This window comes from Callorhinchus milii, unplaced genomic scaffold (genome assembly GCF_018977255.1).
Source record: "Callorhinchus milii isolate IMCB2004 unplaced genomic scaffold, IMCB_Cmil_1.0 Scaffold17, whole genome shotgun sequence".
Classification (NCBI taxonomy): Eukaryota; Metazoa; Chordata; class Chondrichthyes; order Chimaeriformes; family Callorhinchidae; genus Callorhinchus; species Callorhinchus milii.
In genome coordinates, this window is record NW_024704758.1 from 8,364,761 (window position 1) to 8,387,904 (window position 23,144).

General features: G+C 36.5%; 1 protein-coding gene across 10 annotated transcripts in view; it reads left to right on the forward strand.

Annotated features, from left to right (window-relative positions):
- The window catches only part of LOC103174940 (protein phosphatase 6, regulatory subunit 3), a 39,556-nt gene extending 20,443 nt beyond the window's left edge, over positions 1 to 19,113 (forward strand). For 4 of the 10 annotated variants that reach the window (XM_042341295.1, XM_007887603.2, XM_007887604.2 and 1 more), the window contains 13 exons: positions 770 to 885; positions 1,532 to 1,617; positions 2,207 to 2,293; positions 4,417 to 4,514; positions 5,622 to 5,676; positions 6,529 to 6,659; positions 7,159 to 7,286; positions 8,298 to 8,448; positions 9,091 to 9,191; positions 9,983 to 10,181; positions 13,121 to 13,240; positions 13,757 to 13,846; positions 16,940 to 19,113. In XM_042341295.1, coding sequence (XP_042197229.1) covers positions 770 to 885; positions 1,532 to 1,617; positions 2,207 to 2,293; positions 4,417 to 4,514; positions 5,622 to 5,676; positions 6,529 to 6,659; positions 7,159 to 7,286; positions 8,298 to 8,448; positions 9,091 to 9,191; positions 9,983 to 10,181; positions 13,121 to 13,240; positions 13,757 to 13,846; positions 16,940 to 16,991 — 1,414 coding nt within the window. In that variant the 3' untranslated portion in view covers positions 16,992 to 19,113. The remainder of the gene's footprint in view (positions 1 to 769; positions 886 to 1,531; positions 1,618 to 2,206; positions 2,294 to 4,416; positions 4,515 to 5,621; positions 5,677 to 6,528; positions 6,660 to 7,158; positions 7,287 to 8,297; positions 8,449 to 9,090; positions 9,192 to 9,982; positions 10,182 to 13,120; positions 13,241 to 13,756; positions 13,847 to 16,939) is intronic. The other 6 variants (XM_042341294.1, XM_007887606.2, XM_042341297.1 and 3 more) reach the window with 6 other exon arrangements.
- Positions 19,114 to 23,144: the final 4,031 nt, after the last annotated feature.

The window sequence follows — 23,144 nt, forward strand, 5'->3', positions numbered from 1 at the left end:
CATTGCTGTGTGCAAATTGGCTGCTCCCTTCGCGTACAGTCACTATTTTATGATATATCTTGTGAAGCGCTTTGGGACGTCCTCATGATGTGAAAGGCCTATGCCAAATGCATTAAAATTGCCTATAATCACTCAATTTTAAAATCTAAGCATATTTTCCAAGCTAGTTGCCGCAATTTAATCAGTGGCAAGCAAACCATATTTAACTGTCTATTCAAGAACAATGGAAACTGTTCTTTAGACTTCTGTTTACTTCTTATTGCCATAACAGAAGATTATTTTATTCACTTCTTCTGGGACCTGAAATCTGTCACAGAGATGAAGTATCATTCTTCAGTTGTCAAAGCAACCGTTTTTATTGTGGGTTATTTTTCACTTTGAGTTTGTGGCAAATTATTCAAAGAAAAGTTTTCATAATGTTATAGAGCTTGTCATCCAAAAAGAAACTTGTAATCTGAATCATTAACCTGTAGCCACAGGCAGCAGTTGCTATTTGTTCCGTTGGCATCCCAGGTCTTTTTTATTACATCACATTTTCCACATTTAGTTTTCTGTTTGGTAAAACTCAATGCATATGGTACATGAAGATTGTATCTGGAGTGATGCACACATTTCTTGAAGAGGTGCCACCTGTCTGCCCCTTCACCTACTTAAAATTGGCAACTTACTTTCATGGAATACTTTCTACTTCTTTCTACTTCTCCCCTCGAGTAGCTGAGTCTTTTTATGAAGACCTTTGTCTGGCAAATGAATTGGGATTGTTTTTCAGATCAGAAGGTGGAAGACGGAGAGGGTACATGGGTCACTTAACGAGAATAGCGAATGCTATTGTCCACAATTCTGAGAAGGGGCCAAACAGTGCACTTATGAATCAACTGCTTAAAGGTACAGTTTTTTTGGTTGCTTTTGAGATTGGCTGCAGCAATATATTTCAGTAACATTATCATTTAACCTTTACACTAATAAGTTTCTACGTCTACAATTTCTGTTGAAATGTATTTATTTATACATTAAACTGCATCCTTCAATGACATAACTTAAATTTCCCATTTCCCTCAATTGACTTGGTATCATAGTTAAGTTCGATATGAGAGAACATCGAATCACTAAACCAATACCCTACAAATGTTTTCTGTGAATACTACTTTTGTTAAAATGTATTTTCTATTTTGAAATGGATTAAATTGATCAAGGAAATGAAAGTGAGTCCATGCCCCAGAACAACATGGCACAGCTCATTGAAGGATTTTTTTTAAACTGGGCTTTTTCATCACTGCTTGCATAGTATTGTCTTTGTTGCTGTACCTTTTGTTAGGGAATTCTTGTGTCTAATTTCTAATGTCTAATTTAATTAAGCTAAACACATCTACTTTTGCAAGTTTAATGGCAACGTTTGATTGTAATGTGAGAGAGGAGTTAAGAATTGTTTTTTATCTGTGAGCTTTATCCTGATATTGTATGCTTCATAAATGTGTGTGCCTGATCAATTTTAAACATCTTATAGTGTTTCTACAACTGTTTGTGTTCTCAGATATTCCTGATGACTGCAGGGAAAGGTGGGAGACATTCACAGCCAATTCATTGGCAGAAATCAATAAGAAGAATACTGTAGATCTGGTACGTTTGGGAATAAGTGAAATCAGGATATTAAATGTGGAAATTTATGCAATTCAGACATAAATATGAAAGTCAGATTGGGTCTGCTATTCTTTACTGGAATCTAAATAGTGTCTGTCTCCTTTGATTAGTCGTAACAGTCCTGGAAAGTTTTGCGGACCTGGGTCCGGTTGCCAAGTTTTCTGTTCATTTGTCTAATTTTCTACGTACTATAGTTTTACATTATCGTATTACAGTCTTACATGAGTGTAAAAAGGCAGCAGTTAATGGTTTGAAATGCAGAGAACCAATCGGTCTGGGTACAATCATTTATTTCATACCCAGGATGAAACTACCTTTTTAGGGGAGATGGTGTTGAGGAAAAATCTAAAGTGCTGTACAATTAATTAATTAATTTGAATATAGTTTTGTATTAAACTTCGTATTGGTTTGGAATTGCAATTTTTTTAAGAGAAATATTTCCAGAGATTTAATAGATCATGTTGAGTAAATTGCTTCAAGATGCTAAAAATAAAGGAAACCTAAACTTCTTTGATTTGTCTGTGAATCTAGTGCTTTCAATGGTTTCATCTTGTAAATTATATTCTAGGTTAGCACACACAACATACATTCATCCAGCGATGATGAAGTTGATTTTAAGGAGCAGGGATTTGCTCAGGACTCAGGGTTACAGCAAGTAAGTATTTATTTTCCTAAATGGCAAACTCCTGTTGTTTCACTTGTACTATGATCAAAACTGTATTTTTTTTACAATTTTAGATAATAAAAGATAGATGCATAAGATTTTTTGTTTGAAAATATTAACTGGTACTTTATTTGCCCATAAAGCATCATTTGCATCTCCCAACATTTTGTTGAGACTTGTCTCACTTTTTTATTAACATGCAGAAAGTAGAACTAAAACATGACTGATGCTTTTTGTTTTTGGGACATGAGCATCGTTGAAAGAATAATTTAGGGTGGGGTCTATGAACACAGTGGAGGTTTTCAACTAACTTTTCAAGTGGTCTTGTTGGGCTTCTTACCATTTGCCATCTCTGACCTTGCATTGTAAAAACACTAAGTGTTTTTGGGGGGAAATGTTGCTGAGTCTGAGGACTAAACTCATTAGCCTCAGAAATCATGGAGTCCTGTAGCTTAGTGGTTAGAGCAGTCGCCTCGCAAGCTGGAAGACCTAGGTTCAATTTCCGGCCAGGGCGAAATGTTAAACAAGTTACCTTACTCCACACCCTTTACCTAGCAGTAAATAGGAACCGGGGTTGATATGCAGATCGATTTCCAGGGTTAATAATCCCTTCAAAACACTAAATACATTTTTAAAAGTAATTAAAAATTTGGTCACTCAATCCACCGTTGCTTGTGGGACACTGCTGTGTGCAATTGGCTACCACTTTTCACCCACAAAGTATAGTCAATTCACTTTACAGTATATTCAGTGAAGCGCTTTGAGACATCTTGAAGATGTGATAAGGCGCTATATAAATGCAAGTATGTTATGATAAATGGTGACGAGATGGTAAGGCCAACCATGATAGTCTCTTTGGAAGGATTAAAATTCATGAAAAGAGTCAAATTAGCAATCTGCTGGTCTTTCTTGGCAGAAGTGGGAAAATTGATCAGGTGCAGGATATGACTGGTTGGGAAGGAAGGGAGAAATAATGCTTTGGTAATTGAAAACCTTTTTGTCATTAGTATTCAAATGAAAATGTGGGCAAATAAATCGTACCTATATTTTTAAACAAAAAAACCCTATGATGGGAATTCAAATTAGTTAGCAATACCTTGAGACCCAAACCTGTTGGCCAAAATGGTGATCAATCCAGTATTCGGCACAGTTGCCAGTGGTATAATTGTGGAGGTCATAATAATGGCATTGATAATTTCACTGCTATTTTTTAGGTATTTTGCACACAGCATTGTTGATTTCTGATTTCAGATTAACATGCACAAAAGTGTGTTTAGAAAAAAAAACTTAAAAGGGAACTCGTCCTTCATAGTAAATGGAACAGTTGTGTTTTAGATGAGTTTCTGTGGCTGTAAAGTTTGAAAGAATCTGAGATTTTCAACTCTTAACTGAGGCGCAGGTCTTGGCATCTGACACCATTGCAAAAAAAAAAGAAAACTGCAGTGTGCGGATTTGTTAGAAAATAGCCGGTAACAGGCTTGATAGCTGCATGAGTATACCATCTGAACTGGGATATCTGATGCTTATTTTAACATTTACTTGAATGGCTACTGTAGGTTAAAAATTGCCATTCCTTCAAATTGGAGAAGAATAACTCAAAACTAATAAAATATAGTATTTTGTATTTGAAGTAATTTATTGGTGTTTTCTGATTTGCTCCCAAAGTTAGCAATACACTTTAACTACTTATTTGTTTCACTTTGATATTAATTTGTTCAAAAATTTTATACACGCTTAAAATGTATGTGAGTGCATTCATGGAAATGTTCATAAAATTAAACACTGATGCTCTTAAATTGAATTAGGCTTGAAAAGTGTTCAGTTGCACGTTAATTTATGTTTGCAACAGACCTTTAATCACTGCTTTGACCTTTAAATTGAGGTGTGGCACTAGGGTAGAATACATAAAAAATATTGAATTATTCAGTGATTGTTTCATTGCAGTTTTCAAGTTGGCAAATTTTCAAATTTACAGCTGTTGAAATGTGTTTAAAGCTATGCTCTTTGAATTCAATGCTGTTTCTGAAGGATCTAGAGTTCCCCTTTTAAGTGAATTTCCCAACATGACTGGAGTATCAAGATTATATCACTGTCATTGGTCCTGGGTTTGCCAGGCCTTTTCTGATTATCAGATGCAACAAATGACGTCCAATTTTATTGACCAGTTCGGCTTCAACGATGAGGAGTTTGCTGATCAGGAGGATATCGTGAAGTAAGTATGGCTTGGACACGGTCAAATGGCTTGACTTGGGTGGTGATCTATGGGTCTGTATGCAGAAGCATCAAATTGTGGAGGAATTGGGAATAATTATTCTGATGCAACATACAATTGGTGTTATATTGTTACTATCCTTCAATTTATTTTTCCCCTCCTGCACTTTCTACAATAACCCTACATCCTAATACTATTTTCAAACTGCATTGGTGCTTGTGCGTTTTTCTCCTTTGGGAATTGGAATTTAACTCTTATGTAGCATGTGGTGCATTGTTAAAGTATTTGAAATCTTGTGCTTGACACTTCAATCGTGTTTCCAACGCAATATTTTGCATTTATCCATTATGATAAGGGAATGCTCTGTGGTAGGAGTATTTGTTTCACTGAAGTAAACAATTCAGATAACTGAGAAAGGAAATTTAAAACCTGCCTCATTGAGAAAAATTACTGAGTTATTTTTACAGCAAAATGATTTAACAATTCCCTCACTGACCCAACATTTCATAACTTAATTGTCATTTAGATATTCATTCCCATGCTTTCAGAATCTGTGGGTAATTGGAATCTATATTCTTCTGAAAACCGATATTTCTTAAATCTGTTGACCATTTCAGTGACTAAGAACCCAGCGATACTATGGAAAAGGCTGTCTTAATTGTGGCACCCAAAAATCCAATTATTAAATCCAGATCCAATGATGAGAAGTCTTAATACTAAAGGGTTAATGATTATTCCATGTTCTATTGCCGTTTGAATGCTATTCTCTTGTTCTTTCTTTGTCAGTACTGAACCTTTTTTGTTGTAAACTGTGAGCAATACTGTTGTAAACTGTGAGTAAAGTGAAACTGAATATATATAGTTGATTAGCAACGATTATCTGAACGTGGCTCGATTACGATTTTTGTGCATTTATTTTTACAAAGCTTGCAAACTTGACTGAAATTTATTTTCTCAATACTTTCATAGAATTAAGTGCTGAAACCAATGTGAGATGTATATTGCAAAGACAATTTACTAAACTTCACTTAATTTATGTCCTGTTAAAAATCTATTTAGTCTTGATTGCAGTGTTGTAATCCTTAAACATTTTGAATCGTTTTTCAGTGCTTCCTTTGATAGAATTGCTGACATCAACTTTTCATTGAATACAAACGAGAGTGTAAGTATTTTTGAAATTACATTTTGGAGTATTATCACAGATTTATGCTTTTCAACTATAAACTTAATTCCATTCCCAACATGTGCAATGCTACATTCATTCGGCTTATTTGGCAGTCTGTAGTGCTTCTCTAGGAAATATGCAGTATAAATGGGGGAATGTGAAGGGTGCGTTGAGCTCCCATGAATCATGCTGGAGCCCTGCCAGGAGGTGATTTTGGGAGCCGGGCAATTTGTGGCTTTTATGGAATTTAGAAAAAAAAATCTAATTTCAGTGTTGTATATGGACATAACATCAAAATTTAATATAATTTTACCCAAATACACGTATAGTGGCTTTCACTTTAGCAGTACAAACACGGAATGAGATTCCTAAATAAAATTCAAATTGTGCTAAATTTCAGAAGATCACTGATATGGATTTAACAACAGTCCAGTTATTTGGTCATTCTGGGCTGGAATGGGAACACCAGTAGTTATTGTATTTGCTGTACTGCTTGTTAGGAGTATAGCCCAAATCGAAGAGCTGAATGTGCAAAGTTCGCTCGTTACCTCTACAGATTAATCATGTCCATCACTTAAAGCAAAAACATTTATGACCAACTCTGTTGTTATTAACTGTGTGCAACAACTTTTAATCACATCTGGTTTCAGCTTTTTTTTTTCCATTTGTGTAAAGTGATCAGTTCAGGTTTGTTTATTTATTTATTTTACAAATAAGGGACTATCCAAAAGTATACTTTTAGTTACTGCTGTGTTGGAGCCCAGTCTTAAATGTTTCCAGTTGATTTTCAACTGTTTGGAACTATTAATATCTTGGTTCAGGCTAATGTAGCCTACTATTTTGTCACAGGCCAGTGTGGCTCTTTTTGAGGCATGCTGTAAAGAGAGAATTCAGCAATTTGACGACAGTGGTTCTGATGAAGAGGACATTTGGGATGAAAAAGATGTAACTTTTGCACCAGATGCACAAATTCGACACAGGTAATTTGATTGGGACCTCAAAATTTGTGATTATTTTGTATTGTTTACCAGTTTTCTTCAGCTTGAATATTTGTTTAATCATGTTTCAAAGGATAAATCATTGATATTTAGGATTTGATGGAGAGTGATGAGCCTGTCCCCTGTTGTGTGCTTTTACTCCTCATCTTTTGATACCCATCTCTCCCCTTTTATGCATATTGCATTCATCTCCCACTTGTGCTCTTGTCCTCAAGATGTTCATTTTTCTCAGTTCCCACAATCTGTTTGTGTGTGTATATATGTGTATATAAATAATATATATGTGTGTGCATATATAATATATATTATCATTCTTCACCCAATCTCCTTCTGTCTGTCCCATACTCTGCCTCTTTCCCTTGCACTGGTGTTAAAAGTTTCAAATCTATCTTTGTCCAATCTTCAGAAATAGCCATAGCAAATGATGGATTTCAGTGCTTGAATGATAAGTTACCAAATCCCTTGTTTACTTTTTGTACAGAAGTTCAGGCAGTACAGACAGCGAAGAAAGCACAGATTCTGAAGAGGAGGATGGGGAGAAACGGGATGGTGCATTTGAGTCTAGTAGTGCCAATCCAGATGACCGAATGGAGGTGGACACAAATGATGGCAAGTGATTAAATTCTAATGACAATTTTTGGCCTGGGATGCGCAGAGCATGAACTAGTCAGATTCACACATGCATATTGAAAACAGTTACAGCATCTTGACATAATGTTAGGGTTCCACATACTCATTTTCAACTTCCTTCATGTCCTTGCACCTCCTTACCTATCAGATCTGCTTATCCCCCACTTCACCACCCGCTGCCTCCACTCTGCTGGCTCCAGCCTCCTGTTTGTCCCTCATCCCCTCCACTCCACCATTGGATAATACATCCTTTTTCAATCCACGAATGTTTGTGGGACATTGCTGTGCGCAATTGGCTGCCGCGTTCGCCCACAAATATACAGTCAATTCACTTTACAGTGTGTTCTGTGAAGCGCTTTGGGACGTCCTCCCGACGTGAAAAGCGCTATATCAAATGCAAGGATTATTATTATTATTATTATTATTATTATGGTGTTTTAACAAGACTCCGACGTATTTTCACTTTTAACCTCAACTTAAGAAGAATTTTATTTTCTCCATATCGAATCTTCTGTTATGGTGCCTTTTACAGCTTTATACACTGTATTTTTATGCTGTGCGTCCTGAGATTTGGGTTTCGGCTGCTTAAAATAATTTTACTTAAGCCTCAGTCATCATCAAGTAACATTCATCCAGTTTGTTTAGGGTGTAATCGGATGCAGTTTGCCAAGATAAAAGGGAGGTATTAACACTAACTTTCACAGAACCTTTAAGTAGGTTCATGAGGACATTGGAAGCAGAGAAATGGGTGTGACTTCTGCACTGTATAATACAATTCACATTTACATAGCATCTTTCACATTGGGAGGATGAAAGTGTTTTGACACTTCTGGCTGGGCATCAGCATAGATGAAAAAAAAAGGTATTTCACTGCACTGCAATTGGCAATCCAGACGATGAGCCAGACATGCTTTTTTCTGATTACTGCAAAGCATTGTGATTACTATAAATAATTGTTNAAAAAAAACATTTGATTAATTGTTCTTGCAGCCCCAGGATGGACAGCAAACTTCGAAGTGCCTATGGAAACTGCAAATGTGACTGCTGCGGAATCTACTGAAACTCCAGTGTGGAGCTCAGGAGATTCAGAATGCCAAGAAACAGGATGGGCCACGTTTTCAGATTTTTCATCTCCTGTAAGGTATCGCAATAAGTTTCACATGTCAAAAACATTTCTAATGCTATCCATTTTATTAAACATTCCATTTAGTTATTCTCGATCCAGAATGAAGGTGAGTAACATCCAGACTTTCTTTATTCTTGTAATCATGTGGCTTTCACAAGTTTGTGGCCTTGCACCTGTGATTTCAGTAAAACTGATCTTGCCCATTCTCCTGTATCTAAAACCAGAAAGTGATATTATCGACAGCTGGCTAAACACCTCAAACAAGTATTAATGTTTTGGATTGGGTGTTGGATCAAAACTGTTGCTTCAGACAAGACGAGAGTTCCCATAGCCAGTGATTAACACAGTGGAGTAGGATTACTGCCTATTAGTTTCAGAATAAAGATCCTAGGAGATGAAACTATTAATTTGTCACTTAGCTACTGCTAGGTGCTGTATTGGAAAGACTGGAATTAGCATTCTGTAAAGATCGAATGGGCTGAATCTCTTGTGATAATGAATGACAAGAGATGATGAATACAACATCAATAATGCATTGTCTCACTACATGTGATTCACCTTGTAAAACTAATTGTTCAGTTTAAAGGTCTAAAAGTGTATGCAGTTTATTAGTATACTACAATATTAATAACATTAAATAAAATGTGTTCTTTTCAGTTCAACAAAGGACCCATTAAGAAGTAGCTCTCCAATTGCTATGGAAACGTGTTCTGACCCAGTGGATCTTCATAGTAATAATAGTGCAACACACACTGAAGGTAAAGTTAACTTAAATCTATTGAATCCTTGTTCATCATAGAAATAATGATATTTTTATAAAATAATAAAGTAGATAGTTGAATATTTGTAAAATGGACCTGATTCCTTTTGATGCTTTCCATTTGATCTTATTTGAAGTGGGTACAATAATGGATCATATAGATTGTGATGTTGTAAATTTATGTTAATTGGTTTTTCAGTTCATGTTTGGTACAGCATATTGTCGTAAAATGTCACATTTATGTGCCCAATACCTTTCCTCATTTTGCTGTTACATATACATAGTGAAAACTATCAGTCATTACTCTGCTTAAATATGAACCATATGATTGAAAGTCAATACATGGACAGAGTATGTTGAATCTTAGAATTTTGTAACTTAACAACTCAAAATAAGCTTCAGGTTATTTGGAAGAAAGTATTTTGATGAATACAACATTGTATTGTTGAACCTAACCTTGATCCCGGTTTGTATTTTCAAAGCACCTTTCCCGTTATGTCAAAGCTTTGAACCTGGTGTGTCTCTTCAGTGAATGTCAAGATCCATTGTAAAATCAGGTGTTAATAATACATTTATAAAGTGTGTCCTGTGAGCTGGAATTGTAAACAGCAGATCATTTCAAACTAGACCTACAAATTATAAACCACAGGGTTTATAATTTTCAATACGTTGTAAATTGTATGTAGTGATGGACTGAAAACAAGCACATTTTGAGATGTGATCCCTATTCTAAATTCCAAGTTGGGGAGCTCAACAAATCTTTAACTTTTCTGCCTTCAAACTATGCAGGTTTTGTTGCGACCTCGCAGCTTGCCTGCAAAAAACCGAAAGCAGTGCCAGCCATGTTAAACACAGAAGCCAACTCATCTGACGGAGAAGAGGAGGAAGTGACTACAGACCAAATAACAGAGACCGTTAGCAATGGTTCCATGAAAGAGACAGTCAGCCTTACTGTAGATGCCAAAACTGAAACTGCTGTGTTTAAAAGGTAGGTTGAACGCACTTAAATAATCCCGAATGTTGAATGTTTAATAATTCCTTCAAAAAAGTTAATAATTTGGTCACTCAATTCACAAATGTTTGTGGGGTGGTGTTGTTACCGCGTTTCTCCCACAAAATATACAATCAATTCACTTTGCTGTGTGTGAATAATAATACTTGCATTTGATATAGCGCTTTTCATGTCGGGAGGATGTCCCAGAGCGCTTCACAGAACAAACTGTAAAGTGAATTGACTATATTTGTGGGCGAACGCGTCAGCCAATTGCGCACAGCAATGTCCCACAAACAGTCGTAGATTGAAAATGACCAATTTATTATTGTTTTTGGTTTTGGAGGGATTATTATTATTAGGCGTGTGGAGTAAGGAAACTTGCCCAAGGTTTCGCCCTGCCTGGAATTGAACTGCGGTCTCGTGTGTGTGGCTGAAAAGACAGGACTTTATCTCAATTTTTTTCAGAGCAGTTGTGGTCTGAATGTTAATAACTGAGGGATTTTCATTCTTTGGTTTATTGTGAATCAGTAACAAAAATCTATATATATAATATATACACACATACATACATTGGACTCCATTGGCTCCCTATCCTTCAGCGGATCCAGTTCAAAATCCTGGTCCTCACCTACAAAGCCCTCAGTGGTCGCGCCCCACCCTATCTCCGTGACCTCCTAACCCCCTTCCAACCCGCCCGCTCAGCCGGCTCCGGCCTGCTCCACGTCCCCCGCCCCACCATTGGCGGAGAGTCTTCAGTCACTGCCCCCAACCTCTGGAACTCCGTCCCCCAATCACTCTGCCTTGCCCCCTCCTTAGCCTCCTTCAAGTCCTGCCTCAAAACCCTCCTCTTCGACCATGCCATTGGTCATCCTCCCTTCCCCCTGACCCCACCTCAGGTCTGAAATGCTGTACACTATCCAGCGCCTTGGGACATCCTCCCAACATGAAAGACGCTATACAAATGTAATCTTGTTGTTGTATATTCTAACGCTTTGAGACATCTCAAAGACGTGATAAAACGCTATATCAAATGCAAGGTTTTTATCTATTTTGTACATTTTTAAACAATTTGCATTATTCAGTCATTTATTATCCACTTATCACTGCTACGGCATTAAATTCGACTTAACAGATTCTTGGAATGTAGTTTGATGCACAAATCTTCGTGTTAACGTAACAGTCTATTCTAATGTGCTTTGACAATTGATATCTAATGCGGCGTGGGGTTGGGGGGATTACGATTTGCAAATGTGTTATTTTTGTGGGGATGAAGATTACTGGCATTTACAGAATGGTAAATATGATGAATCGGCAAATAAATTGACAGCTATTCTATTCCTGAACTTGAATCTTTACAATTCGTTGTCTTGTATTTTCTTGTTGCTCCTTTCACTTTTGGCTAGATTTTACAGTTTACAGCTGAACCAGATATTTGCAGACGTTTAGAGGTGTCATGCTATACAGTGATACATGTGGTTTTGCAGCTATAGCAGAGATAGGTTAGGAAATCTCTTCTGCTTCAGTTTTCTGAATTGCCAGAGGCTTCGCTGTAAAGCAGGTCAGTTCACAGAACAGCAAATGTCTGAATCAAATTGAATATGATTTTGAAGTTGACAAGAAATGAATGGGCTTGGAAGGACTCCAAGTAATAATAATAATAATCCTTGCATTTGATATAGCGCTTTTCACGTCTTCTAGATGTCCCAAAGTGCATAATCTTAAAGTATATTGCCAATCTGGTAGTTTGGGTTTTATGGCTGTAAAACTTAATGTTGTTGAAGATTTTCCAAATATTGTAGTATTTGCAATCAATAAGTTTCTGCACAGACGCAGAATGCCAGACCCTCACATTCAAAGTTCATAGATCGTGTCTGAAAGTCAAAATGTTACTTGGATTGAACATTCTTGAGTTTTGGGATATGGTTTAATTTTCAATATTTATGCCTTGGATTAAAGTAGAAATACACTACAAACTTCGCCTAGGAAAAACACTTAAGCACAGCTATGCTTATGCAAGAAATAAGTTCTAATGGAAAATGTGATACACTAGGAGAGTGTGGGATAAGGCCTTTATAGCTGATTGAGCTCTGAAGACAAATGTTAAACAAAACATTTAAAAGTTGTCCTTATGGCTAGAAGTTAAGTTGAATTTTTTTTTAAAAAGGTGCTTTTGTGACTGGAAAGGGGTTCTTTGCCTCCTGTTAGTTTCTTAATTAACCCAAGGAATGCTAAAAATCTTGCCTTTTTATCCAGTTATATTGCCACCTGCCTACCACAAGTGCAGATAAAAGTGTGTTCTTGGGTAATTACTTTAATTTCTGTGATTTAAAAGTAATGAAACATTTGAATCTATTGCTGATGGTTTTCTTGAACTTTGGTTGAGTTGTTTTTCTTAAAGGTTTAGGAAGTGGCAAGTTTCACAGCAATGGAAATGTACCAGATGTTTTTCATGCACAGCACTTATTAAGTGCATTGTTTTTTTAAATCAAGCAAGGTCATATTGAGCTGGAGTCTTTCTTTCACAATTTAAGCTTCCTTTCTCTTTCTCTCGTACTTGTGGCTTCAGAGTGTTGAAATCCTATCGGTATGTACTACAATTAAGGATGAATTAAATGTACCCTGTCTATTTACACAATCTGCAAAAAGTAATCAATTTCTTGTCACATTTATTGCATGATTCCAAGGTAAAATACCAAATGTTTCATTACCTGCATTGGTTTGAATTGTAATACCTGCTTGCAAGGCTTCATGTTTATTCAACCATCATTACCCATATTTCCATTTGCATGTGAAGATCTGCACATATTGCATGAGTGGAGAGTGAGTTTCATAATGGTTATGTGGTAGGACTCACATTATATCATCACATTGAAACTTTTGCAGCTGTTTGATCAACATTTTCAAAGAATCAATTGCTCCCATTTTCTCTTTAGTGAGGAAGTAAACCTGTCTACCTCTGAAGATGTTTCTTTAAAATACGTCCTGCCAGAAAGCCTAGAAGCTTCAAAGGTGACTCCAACATCACCATCGCCTAATGATTATCAAGAAGATGGGTAAGTCTATTGATTTGTTTGCCTGCATTGTCAGAACCTGATTAATGGGATTTGAATTGAATTGTCTAACAAAGTGTCTAATCAGATTTAGGATTCCTTAGTACAAATGGAAACTTTCTTCTGACTCATATAAAAAAAAAGTGAATAATGCAAAGGAAACCCCATAGTGTTTCTTTAGGATCAAAATCATTAACACAACTGTACTTACAAAGAACTCAAGTTATATTGCTTCAGACAGTACTGTTAACCAAAGCCGTTAATTGGGCTGTTTCACTTTGCTTTTTCTACATGCCTTCATGATTCGTGTATTTCATCAAAGTAGTGAATGCCATCCATGAACACCAAAGATAGTTTGCCTCAATTAGGTTTAATAGGGTTTATTATGTGTAAAAACCTTTTGGTTTCTAGGGTAGAAGTTTTTGATATCTGTAAACAATGGATGTTATTGTAGGAAGGTTGGGTCACTTTCATGCTGCTATTTAGTCTCCACACTTACAGAAACCATTTTATCAACAGCTTGAAGCCTTCTGAAGAGAGTATAAAATCTCAGGCAAAAGACACTTTGAATGGACCTGTTGATGAAGTGACGTCAATGGAAGAAGCCAAGTAAGCTTCTACTGCAGCTGGTGCATTATACAAATATAGAAAATAACAAGTGTTCATTTTGTATTGTTTCCCCCACCACTTTTTGCAGGAAATCTAATACAACAACTTGCATTTATAGCTCCCCTCGCGCAGGGTAGCATCCCAGAGCGCTTTTGATAGATACTCAATGTGAAGGTATTCATGAAGCACAATGTAGAAGTTTCCTTGTGTCATCTTGAATATTCCTCAAGAGCATGTCAGATTGGAATTTACAGTTCTCTTAGAATTAAAACCGCAATTGAGTTTGAATCATATAAAAGCATGACATTGCTTCTTTGAGTAAAGGCTGATGATTTGTCCAATTGCACTATAATGTGTATTTAAACTAAAATGTAATTGATTCTTAAATGAAGTTTAGCATGTCAAATCTGAGCATTGAGTAAATCCAGAATTGGATTATTACTTGTTACATTAGGTTGAATAGGTTTAGGTTGAATAGGTTGAATGGGTGATGTGAGCAATAATGTTGTGGCCATGTACTATTTAAGATTAGTTTGCATTTTGGCCTCAATGTTAATATGGAACACAAGAAAATCATATTTTGAAACAAAACTTTGTTTTTATTGGGGAAATGTTTCTACGCAGCATAACAAAATAATGATTTTTTTAAGGATCTACATTCCAAGCCTATTGTGTGTATTGTAGAGTCTGCAAGTGAGTACAATTGTGATGTTTGTTTTTTGTTGTCAGTTATATTTTAAAAAGTGTGACACACTTACTTGATGAGGGTGATCATGCTGTTCAGCTGTCGCTGCGAAGTCAGGAAGTGCTTCTATTTTTCTTATTATACAGCAATCTTTCCCCAACTTGCAAAACAAATTATCTTAGAAATAAACCCAACCTGCTCCATGTTACTACCTTTTTATCCCAATAATACATGAATTGCATCAGCTGTGTGATAACCCCCAAAAATTCAAATAAGGTTTAATTCCAACATCTGAATAAAATGAGCGTTCTCAATGAAAACTTGACTTGCCTTTCTAAGTTGCAGGCAAGAAAAGCATTTCCAGTTCCATGGTGCTTGGAGTGCAGGCTAATATTCTGGCTAATTTTAGATTCATTGTTGCTATACCCAAGCATTGGGGCAACCCATTACTGGCATATTCAATTTATAAATGATTCACGGACACAGAGATAATAAAATTTGTAGCATTCAATGTGCTTAATAAATGTTAATTCAGTTGCAACGACAATAGCAGTTTAGCTAAGGAGAGGTGAAACGACCCTTTGACAACTGAATTCCATACATTTATGCGAAGCCAGATTATAGATAGGCTATATTTTTATATGAAGAATAATTGTGTAAACTGGCTACTGCTCCATTTCACTTAACAATTAATTGTTCACATTAAAATCTCATGACATTCTCATTCGTTCTGTCTGCCTCCATTTTGCTGTGTTTCTCAGTCTGCAAAGTACCTGCAGTAGTGCAGTGAAGAGAGGGTTTGCCTTGTTGCATATAAAACATTTTCCCAATTGTACTTTATACTATGTTATGATCAACATATTATAATGATTATATCATTACTATGATCAAACATACTTTATACAATAGTACTGCAGTTCAGGACAGTGGGGAAAACTGTGCCAAAAGGGAATGTAGGAGATGGTACTTTGTCTAGTAGTAAATATTTGTAACTTATGGGAAAAAATAATAATTTAAAAATATTCCGAGTTGATTAAAATTTATTTTAACAATAATTGCTTAAATACGTAAGCTGAAAGAGATCCTTAGCAGTGTTTTTCTTTGTTTATGGAGTTCTGCTGTAATTGTAAATGCTCAGTTCTCATTAAAATGGAGTCAAATTCTCACAAAAGTGTGGTGGCTCTCTGAAGGATGCATTTATGTTTCCATGGGTCTAACTTCAGAATTATTGCAACATTGGGAACTTGCACGTAATCGTGTCTTCTAGGAATTTGAAATACGTGTGTAAACCCAGCTGTAATTGTATATAATCCAACTACATTTTCAGTTAAAAACATCCATGAAGCACAAGTGGGTAATCTGCAAAATCTTTTGTAGGATGGGACTTTGCAATAGTTTAACATTGACAGGAATAATTGCAAAAAAAAGTCAAACTGTTCCCACCCCCACAAAATCTATATGATGGTGGGGGTGGGGTGGGAGTAAGAAATAACTGGACTGCAGGAGATATCATTCTTGTCAGAAATGCTGGACATTAAGATTCTTATATATCAGAATATGATAGCTTCCTTAATAAAACTGCACTGCTCAGATATTGCAGTTGGGCTCCTGTCTGTCGAAGCCACACCATAGTAACATGGAGGCTTTGCTTTCATATATCTTGCTACAACAGAAGCAGTGGATTTCCCATTTGACCTAGACAACATTTAAGATTATCGATCTTGCAAGCTTGCATTGAGCCTGATACCAAGATAACTTTGGCATTTAAATCTCTATGCCAGTGTCATTTCTGCTTGAAGTCCTGCAGCCAGTCTCCAGGTATGCAGCATTTCCATGGAGGAGATTTGGATTGGAAGAAATCAGCTTAGGCTGATGCTACATGTGGCAGTTTTACAGTACAGTTAATGTATTTGTAGTCAGTTATCACTGATAATCGCAGATTTTCCACGCTGGTTGCTTACATTGTCATTTCTAGATATGCAAAAGTAATTGGAACTTCATCTAGATTTGCTAGAAACTCCAGTTGGTCTGACATTCCAACTTAACATGGCTGACTGTGGGGGACTTGCTACTATGTTTTTCTTAAAAACAGTCACTTCACTTGTCTGAAGTGCCTTGAGACATTTTGATGTGATGTAAAATGTTTGGTTACTGTTTTTACAGCATTGTCAGTAACTGATAAAACTAGTTAAAATTGAACCAAGCATCCTGTTTTGAAAGGGGGAGGAGGGGTATTAAGGGGTATTTAAATGTATTGTGTGTGTGTATATATGTTCTTAGCAGTATGGAGTTCTTGTTTACTGTTATAAACTGTTGTTTTTCCTTTGAAGTGAATTGAGTGCTTTTTATTGCATGGGTATGAAATATCAGACCTAATTTCTTAAGATTTTCCTTTCTCTTTTTTGCAGGGCAGATCAACGAGTTCCATCGCCTGAAGCTTCAGTGAATGGCCCTGCATGATTAATTAATTCTGCTGTTGGCTGCTCCAGTCTGAGTAGCTGCTATCCAGGGGTATCAGTGGGGTTCACTGGAGGCACGGGGCCTAGGCCTATCAAAGCCAGTCACTGCTGCACTAAATTCACAAGGGATCAGGACCAGCAATATTCTTATCAGATTTTTAAGATGGATGTACAAAGAAGAGTTTGAGAGAAATGTATAAATGAGGGTATTACATGTTGGCAGATACAAAGAACTCTCTTGCGTGCATTTGTATCAAATACATGATATAAAACAGGATGATCAGTCCATTAAATATCTTGCCACTCACGTGATATTAGTATTGTTGCCATAGTTAAATGGTTATAAGAGTTAGAGTATTTTATAAAAATGTGTATACATAAACCTGACGTATATAATTGAAATATACCAATTGGAACACATAGTGTGACCAAAGTGTTTAGAAGTTTTCATACTTTTTTTCATCTTGTATAAAATTTTAACTTTCAGTGTTTCTTCCAAGTGGGCAGAGTAAATTGTAGAAGTGAACTGCAAATGTAAAACTGTTATTTTGATCAATTTGCCTATATTAAACCAATTGCTAGAAGAAAAACTAATTGTAAATGTTCAACAGTGGCTTTTTGTTTCAGGTTTTATTCGTAAACATTTCTTGAATTCTAGAATGAGTAGAATCGAAAGTCCTTTGATACGGATTTAAACATATTTATTACTAAAGACTAGTTGGCCATTTGGTATGTCACTGAACTACCGTGAGGTGGTTCATCCCTCTGGATTTTGCATTTTCATGCTTAGAAGTTGTTCAAATCAATGGTGAAGAACACTGAAGATTGGCCTTGAGCTGCATGTGGCTTGTGGGTGTTTCTCTTTGCTAAAGGTCTGCATCAATACATTGCCTGAATGATTGAAACTGTTTGATCTCGCTTTTCCTTTTTTTTGCTGTATTCAACCAACTAACCATGTTTTTTTTTAACATGATCCTTTTATTTCAGATGCCAGGATGATAGAACTTAATCAGGGTGAACTGATATCTGAGCACTTAATGTAATAGTTGGCTTGAAGTAGATCTGTTGACTAAAACTTTTAGGGAAAGGATGGGAACCCTTTCAGTGCTAAAGTAAAACAATGAAGGGGTTAGCCTCCGCTATTAAATTCAGGGATTTGAAGTGTTATAACAAGTTGATCCTTATTCATTGTGACCCTAATGTACTGTTAATGGGAATGGCAGCTAGTTAAGTTAAGTTAAGGCAGCTTTGAAAAAGTGATTTTTCAAGTGCCGATGGTACTAGTTTTAGTCAGGAAAAGAGTTGATGGTAACGCAAGTGGAAATTTTAGAAGAATGTTTTCACATTAGAAAATTGTTTGTTTCAGGAAAGTAAAATAAGATATGCACTCACTATTTGTGTGGCCTATTCTTTGCATCATCTACAACTAAATTGACAGTACAACCTCTTAAGCACCTTAGCACATTCATGATTTTTTTTGTGAACTTTATCACAGGTAAATCTAACGTCCTGAGTTTAGAATTCAGCACCAATAAAAGATGCAATCTTCTATGATCTTTCTAGCAATTTTGGACAGCAGTGAAATTTACTGGTTAAACATCTGATTTGCCGTTTAAATGTCTGAAATATTTTAGCACAGATTTGTGTATTTGAAGGCTGGGATTTTGTGACATCTCTGTAAATGTAGCAAACGTTCAAAACTGAGGTAAGATTATAGTAATTATTTTTGACCTGTTTCTAATGGGGGAGAGTGGAGAAGGAGCTTGGAGATTAGTTTCCAAACTAAAACTTTGGAAATGATGGTGCTACTTGGCTGAGGCTGCCAAATAGGAGAAAATGATCTGTTTTGCTGTCTTGACAATCTTCATTTGCAATTTAAAGTTTAATAGCATAAATACTTTGCAACAAACTTTTTATATTGCATTCGGATGGTCTAACCACTCAGACAAGCAGGTACAAAATGTGTAAGTATTGGCTTCTTACTGTCCAATTATTCTGGTTGTATGATATATTTCTCATTTGTCCTATCTTCAAATGTACATCCAATATACAATGTAAATACCTTGTTGAAATTAATATGGCATTAGTTAAAGTTTGCAATAAAGTAAACTGCTTAAATTGTATTAACATGGTGGTGATCCAATATTTATGAAAAATATCCCTTTTGGACAAAAATTCTCAAATGTATTTGTAAACTGAAATTTCAACTTCATCTGTGTTGAGGTTTGGCAATTTTCTTGGGTGCATTTCATTCTATTCTTTGAAATGCTTCAACAACATTAAGCGTAGTCCTTAGGACCTATACCCACTTCCCCCTCCATTCTTGCCAATGCATATCAACCGCATGTTGGAGTCCTTGCCAACGTATGTTTGAATAAGATCAATATATGAAATTATATTGATCGTGGGAATCCCCAGTAGTGCAGTCCTCAGAGTATGCAGTGAGTTAATAACACCTGTCTTGAAACATTTTCTGAAGAGAATTTATTTGTGGGAATTCCTTTTAAAATGACCAGGGGGTGTATCTTAAGACCTTATTGTATTTACACTGATGCTCTTCAATTTGGGGAGGGAAAATGGTTACTCTTCCTGGACAGTCTAGCTTTTCATTCCTAGAAGACAAATTGCATAAACTGCCTTTATTTAAACAAAATTGTATCAATTATTACACCTTTCATTTGGGAATGGTGCTGCAACAGTAGAATTTTAGGATAAGATTTGCTACGTTTCTGGAAGAAATGTAAAGGTATTCAATAATTTTTATTGCAGTTGAAAGGGTTGCTTCTATTAGATTGCAGTATTTAAAGATCTGAGTCTAGATTATTCTTTACTACAGTGTAATGCAGTGATGTGACATTTTGAAAGTGTTCATGAACAGACAGTTTCTCAGTGTTTTAAATTGTAAATAAAAGCAGCCAAGTTCTATGCGTCTGTCAAACTGCATTGTTCAATATTTGTTTTTACACTTGTCCTTATTTTAATCTCTATTACATTTTCATTTAATGTATTTAGAATTAATACTTTAGTATTTGCAGTGTTAGATTACTTTTGATGTAATTGACATTGAAGTTGCAGGAGACTTCAGCTGTTTAATCCAGATAATATTCTGATGCATCTTGAATGTCATCATGTTTTACAGTCTGGTGTCAAAAGTCATTAACTACAGCCTACTATTAATTTGATAATTGTATTCAAGTTATTAAAAGTAATATAATCCCTACATTTGATAAAGCACCAAGAGGACTTCTCAAAGCACTTCACAAGATGTACAGTAGAGTGACTTTTTTTGAAAATGAACGCGGCAGCTGATTTGTGCACAGCAGTGTTTCACGTACAGCCGAGAAGTAATCAACTATTTCGATTTGGGGGTTGTGGGCCAGAATACCAGGAAAAACTGTTTGCTTTTCAAATTGTACAATGGGATCTTTAAAAGTCTATCTGAACAGGCAGACAGGACCCAACGTCTCATCTGAGCGATGGCAAGTCTAACAATATAATCCTCAGCCCTGTATTGGAGTCATCATAGACTATGTGAGTTTAAAGTCCTGATATAAGGCTTCAGAACCACAACCCTTTGATGCGGAGGTCAAAGCGCTACCAACCGAGCCAGGTTGATGCTCACAATTTTTTGTTTGGATGTCTGGTACATGAGGAAACGTTTAAGAGAGTCAAAACCTAACTTGAGTTCTTTGCATCCCACCTATAAATGGAAATCCCAGAGTTATTTGTTGAAATGAAATGTGCAGTATCTGGGCAGCCACAAACCCATAGCTGTCGGTGACCGGAGTGACTACTACTATTGGTATCCCAAGTGGTGGTGTCTCCCTGCTGTGACCCACCTCAGTAGATGGAAGCAACTACCTGTGTTGATAACAGTCTTAGATTACAGCATTGCCACTGAAAGTAACATGAAACTAATAACAGGATTGTTTTTTTTCACAAATCTTGTCAGTTTTGCCGTTCCTTCCATTAACTGCACTTTGAGATGCAAATGCAAGGATTATTATATATGGAATCTTTACTAGCATTTAAGTGCTTACACTCCACTGGATCGGCCCTCTTCGTTCAGCTGGCTCCAGTCTTCTGCATGTCCCTTGTTCCCTCTGCTCACCATTGGTGGCCGAGCTTTCAGCCAACTCTAGAACTCTGTCACAATACCTGTCTGGTCTCCACTTGCCCTTCTTCAGATCACACCTGAGTAACTTTATCTTTGCCAATCATCACCTCCTGCCTCTCTAGCTCAGAGTCCAACTCAGGAACACCGAGACATGACCCTGTGTGAAGAGTGCTATATAAATGCATGTTTTTGTCGGTCAATTCTATTTAATTTTTGAAACCAGAAAATACAAATTCCCACTGATAGCTAAAGGGATCATGATTTTATAAATACAGATGCATGACATTATACTCAACCCCAATGGAGAATCAATGATGGTATTGAGATTTTCTGTAGGTCTTCCTGCAGTGATCCAAATATTTGGGGGATTTGATAAGTTTTTTCACACAGGCTTTAAGAATAGTTTGGATGATTTATTGTGCAATGGAATTCAGAACTGGATAATTCAGCAACATTCAAAAACTTTGAATTTATAAAATATTTACATTTATCACATATGCCTTCACATTATCTGCAATTAATTGGCTCAGCCGTTCATGCAATTAAACTATTTATAGTTGAAACTGTATTTATCTCTGGGCTATCCAACAACAACTTGCACTCATATAGTGCTCTTCACATAAGAGTAGCATCTCGGGAGCGCTTAACAGTGGCAGAGCCTGACTCTGAACCAGGGGGAGGTGACTGTAAGCATGGTCGAAGAGGAAAGTTTTCAGGTGGGACTTGAAAGGGGAGAAGGCAGAGGGAATGAGGGAGAGTGTGCCAGATAATAATATTAGCTTTTGTTTACCACAAAATAGCTAAGATTTGATTTGCCTTTTCATCAATAATCAATATGGTCTCTGCTTAAATTGCCAAGAGGTTTTTCTGATTATCAACAATAGCAGCACACAGTTGTATGCAGTCGCCATCGTACATGTTGCTCAGAGCCCAGAGGATGAACTGGAAAGACATTCAAAGGAACTGCCAAGATAAGCTTGTGCCAACCACCATTATCATTAGCAGGTCTGACCAAGGTAAGTCTAACTTAATTGAGTTTCAATGTTAAAAATAAGGCTCTTAAGATTGGCTTAACAATTCATTAATGCCATAAGTCAATCATTACAAAATGCCATGTCAAATTCTATAATAATCTGCATTTGACATGCCTTACCACAGCGAGGAGACATCTCCAAGAACTTCACGGGATACACTGAAGTGATGTTGCTGTGTGTTTTGTGGGTGAAGTTGCAAGTTAATGGTGTAACTTGGGCTTACTTCCAATGTGGCAGAGTGCTTGAGAACACCTTCCATTCAAGAGTTAACTGTCTTTCACATCTGACATTGTTCAACAACTTGCATTTTTATATTGAAGGTATACTTCAATCAGAATGTGTAAACATATTGGGGGTTAAAGTATTTTGAGTTTACTGACCTAGAGATTGGTTTTAGTGCCCTGGCTTAGGGGGAAAAGCAGAGTTGTTAGCTCCTGATTGCTGCAGGGATCTTTGGTGGAAAGTGCACGTTTGTGGATATTGGGTACAAATAGAATCGGGCTGCGTTGTGATGCCCTCCATGGTGGAATAAACACCTGCCACTCAAAGACCAGGTTCTGTCTTGCGTGGATGAGGCTATCAACGCCTATGAAAGTTAAAAGTCAATGCCTTCAGGAAAAGGAGGAAATTCGGATAAAAATTACTGGAAGTGGGAAAAGTCCTTTCACCTCTGGGAATGAAGTTTGAATCCAGTGGTGATTAATTGTAATGAACATCTGTGGATTTAAAAACACTGAAACTAAACTAACGGATGAGTGGAAAGTCTAGAAGCAATACACGAATGCACCAATTTGGTACTGAAGCAGGCACCACTTTGGTGCCATCATACATAGAATACAATACAGCTCCAGGACTCAGAACTGAAGATATATCCAGGACATGTAAGGCTAAAACACATTTTCAGCCCACCCTTCAGTGTTTAACATAAATAAGACTTAACAAACATTCATTTTTACAACCCAACCAAAAAGATGAATGCACAGGAAAGCAAACTGACATGTGA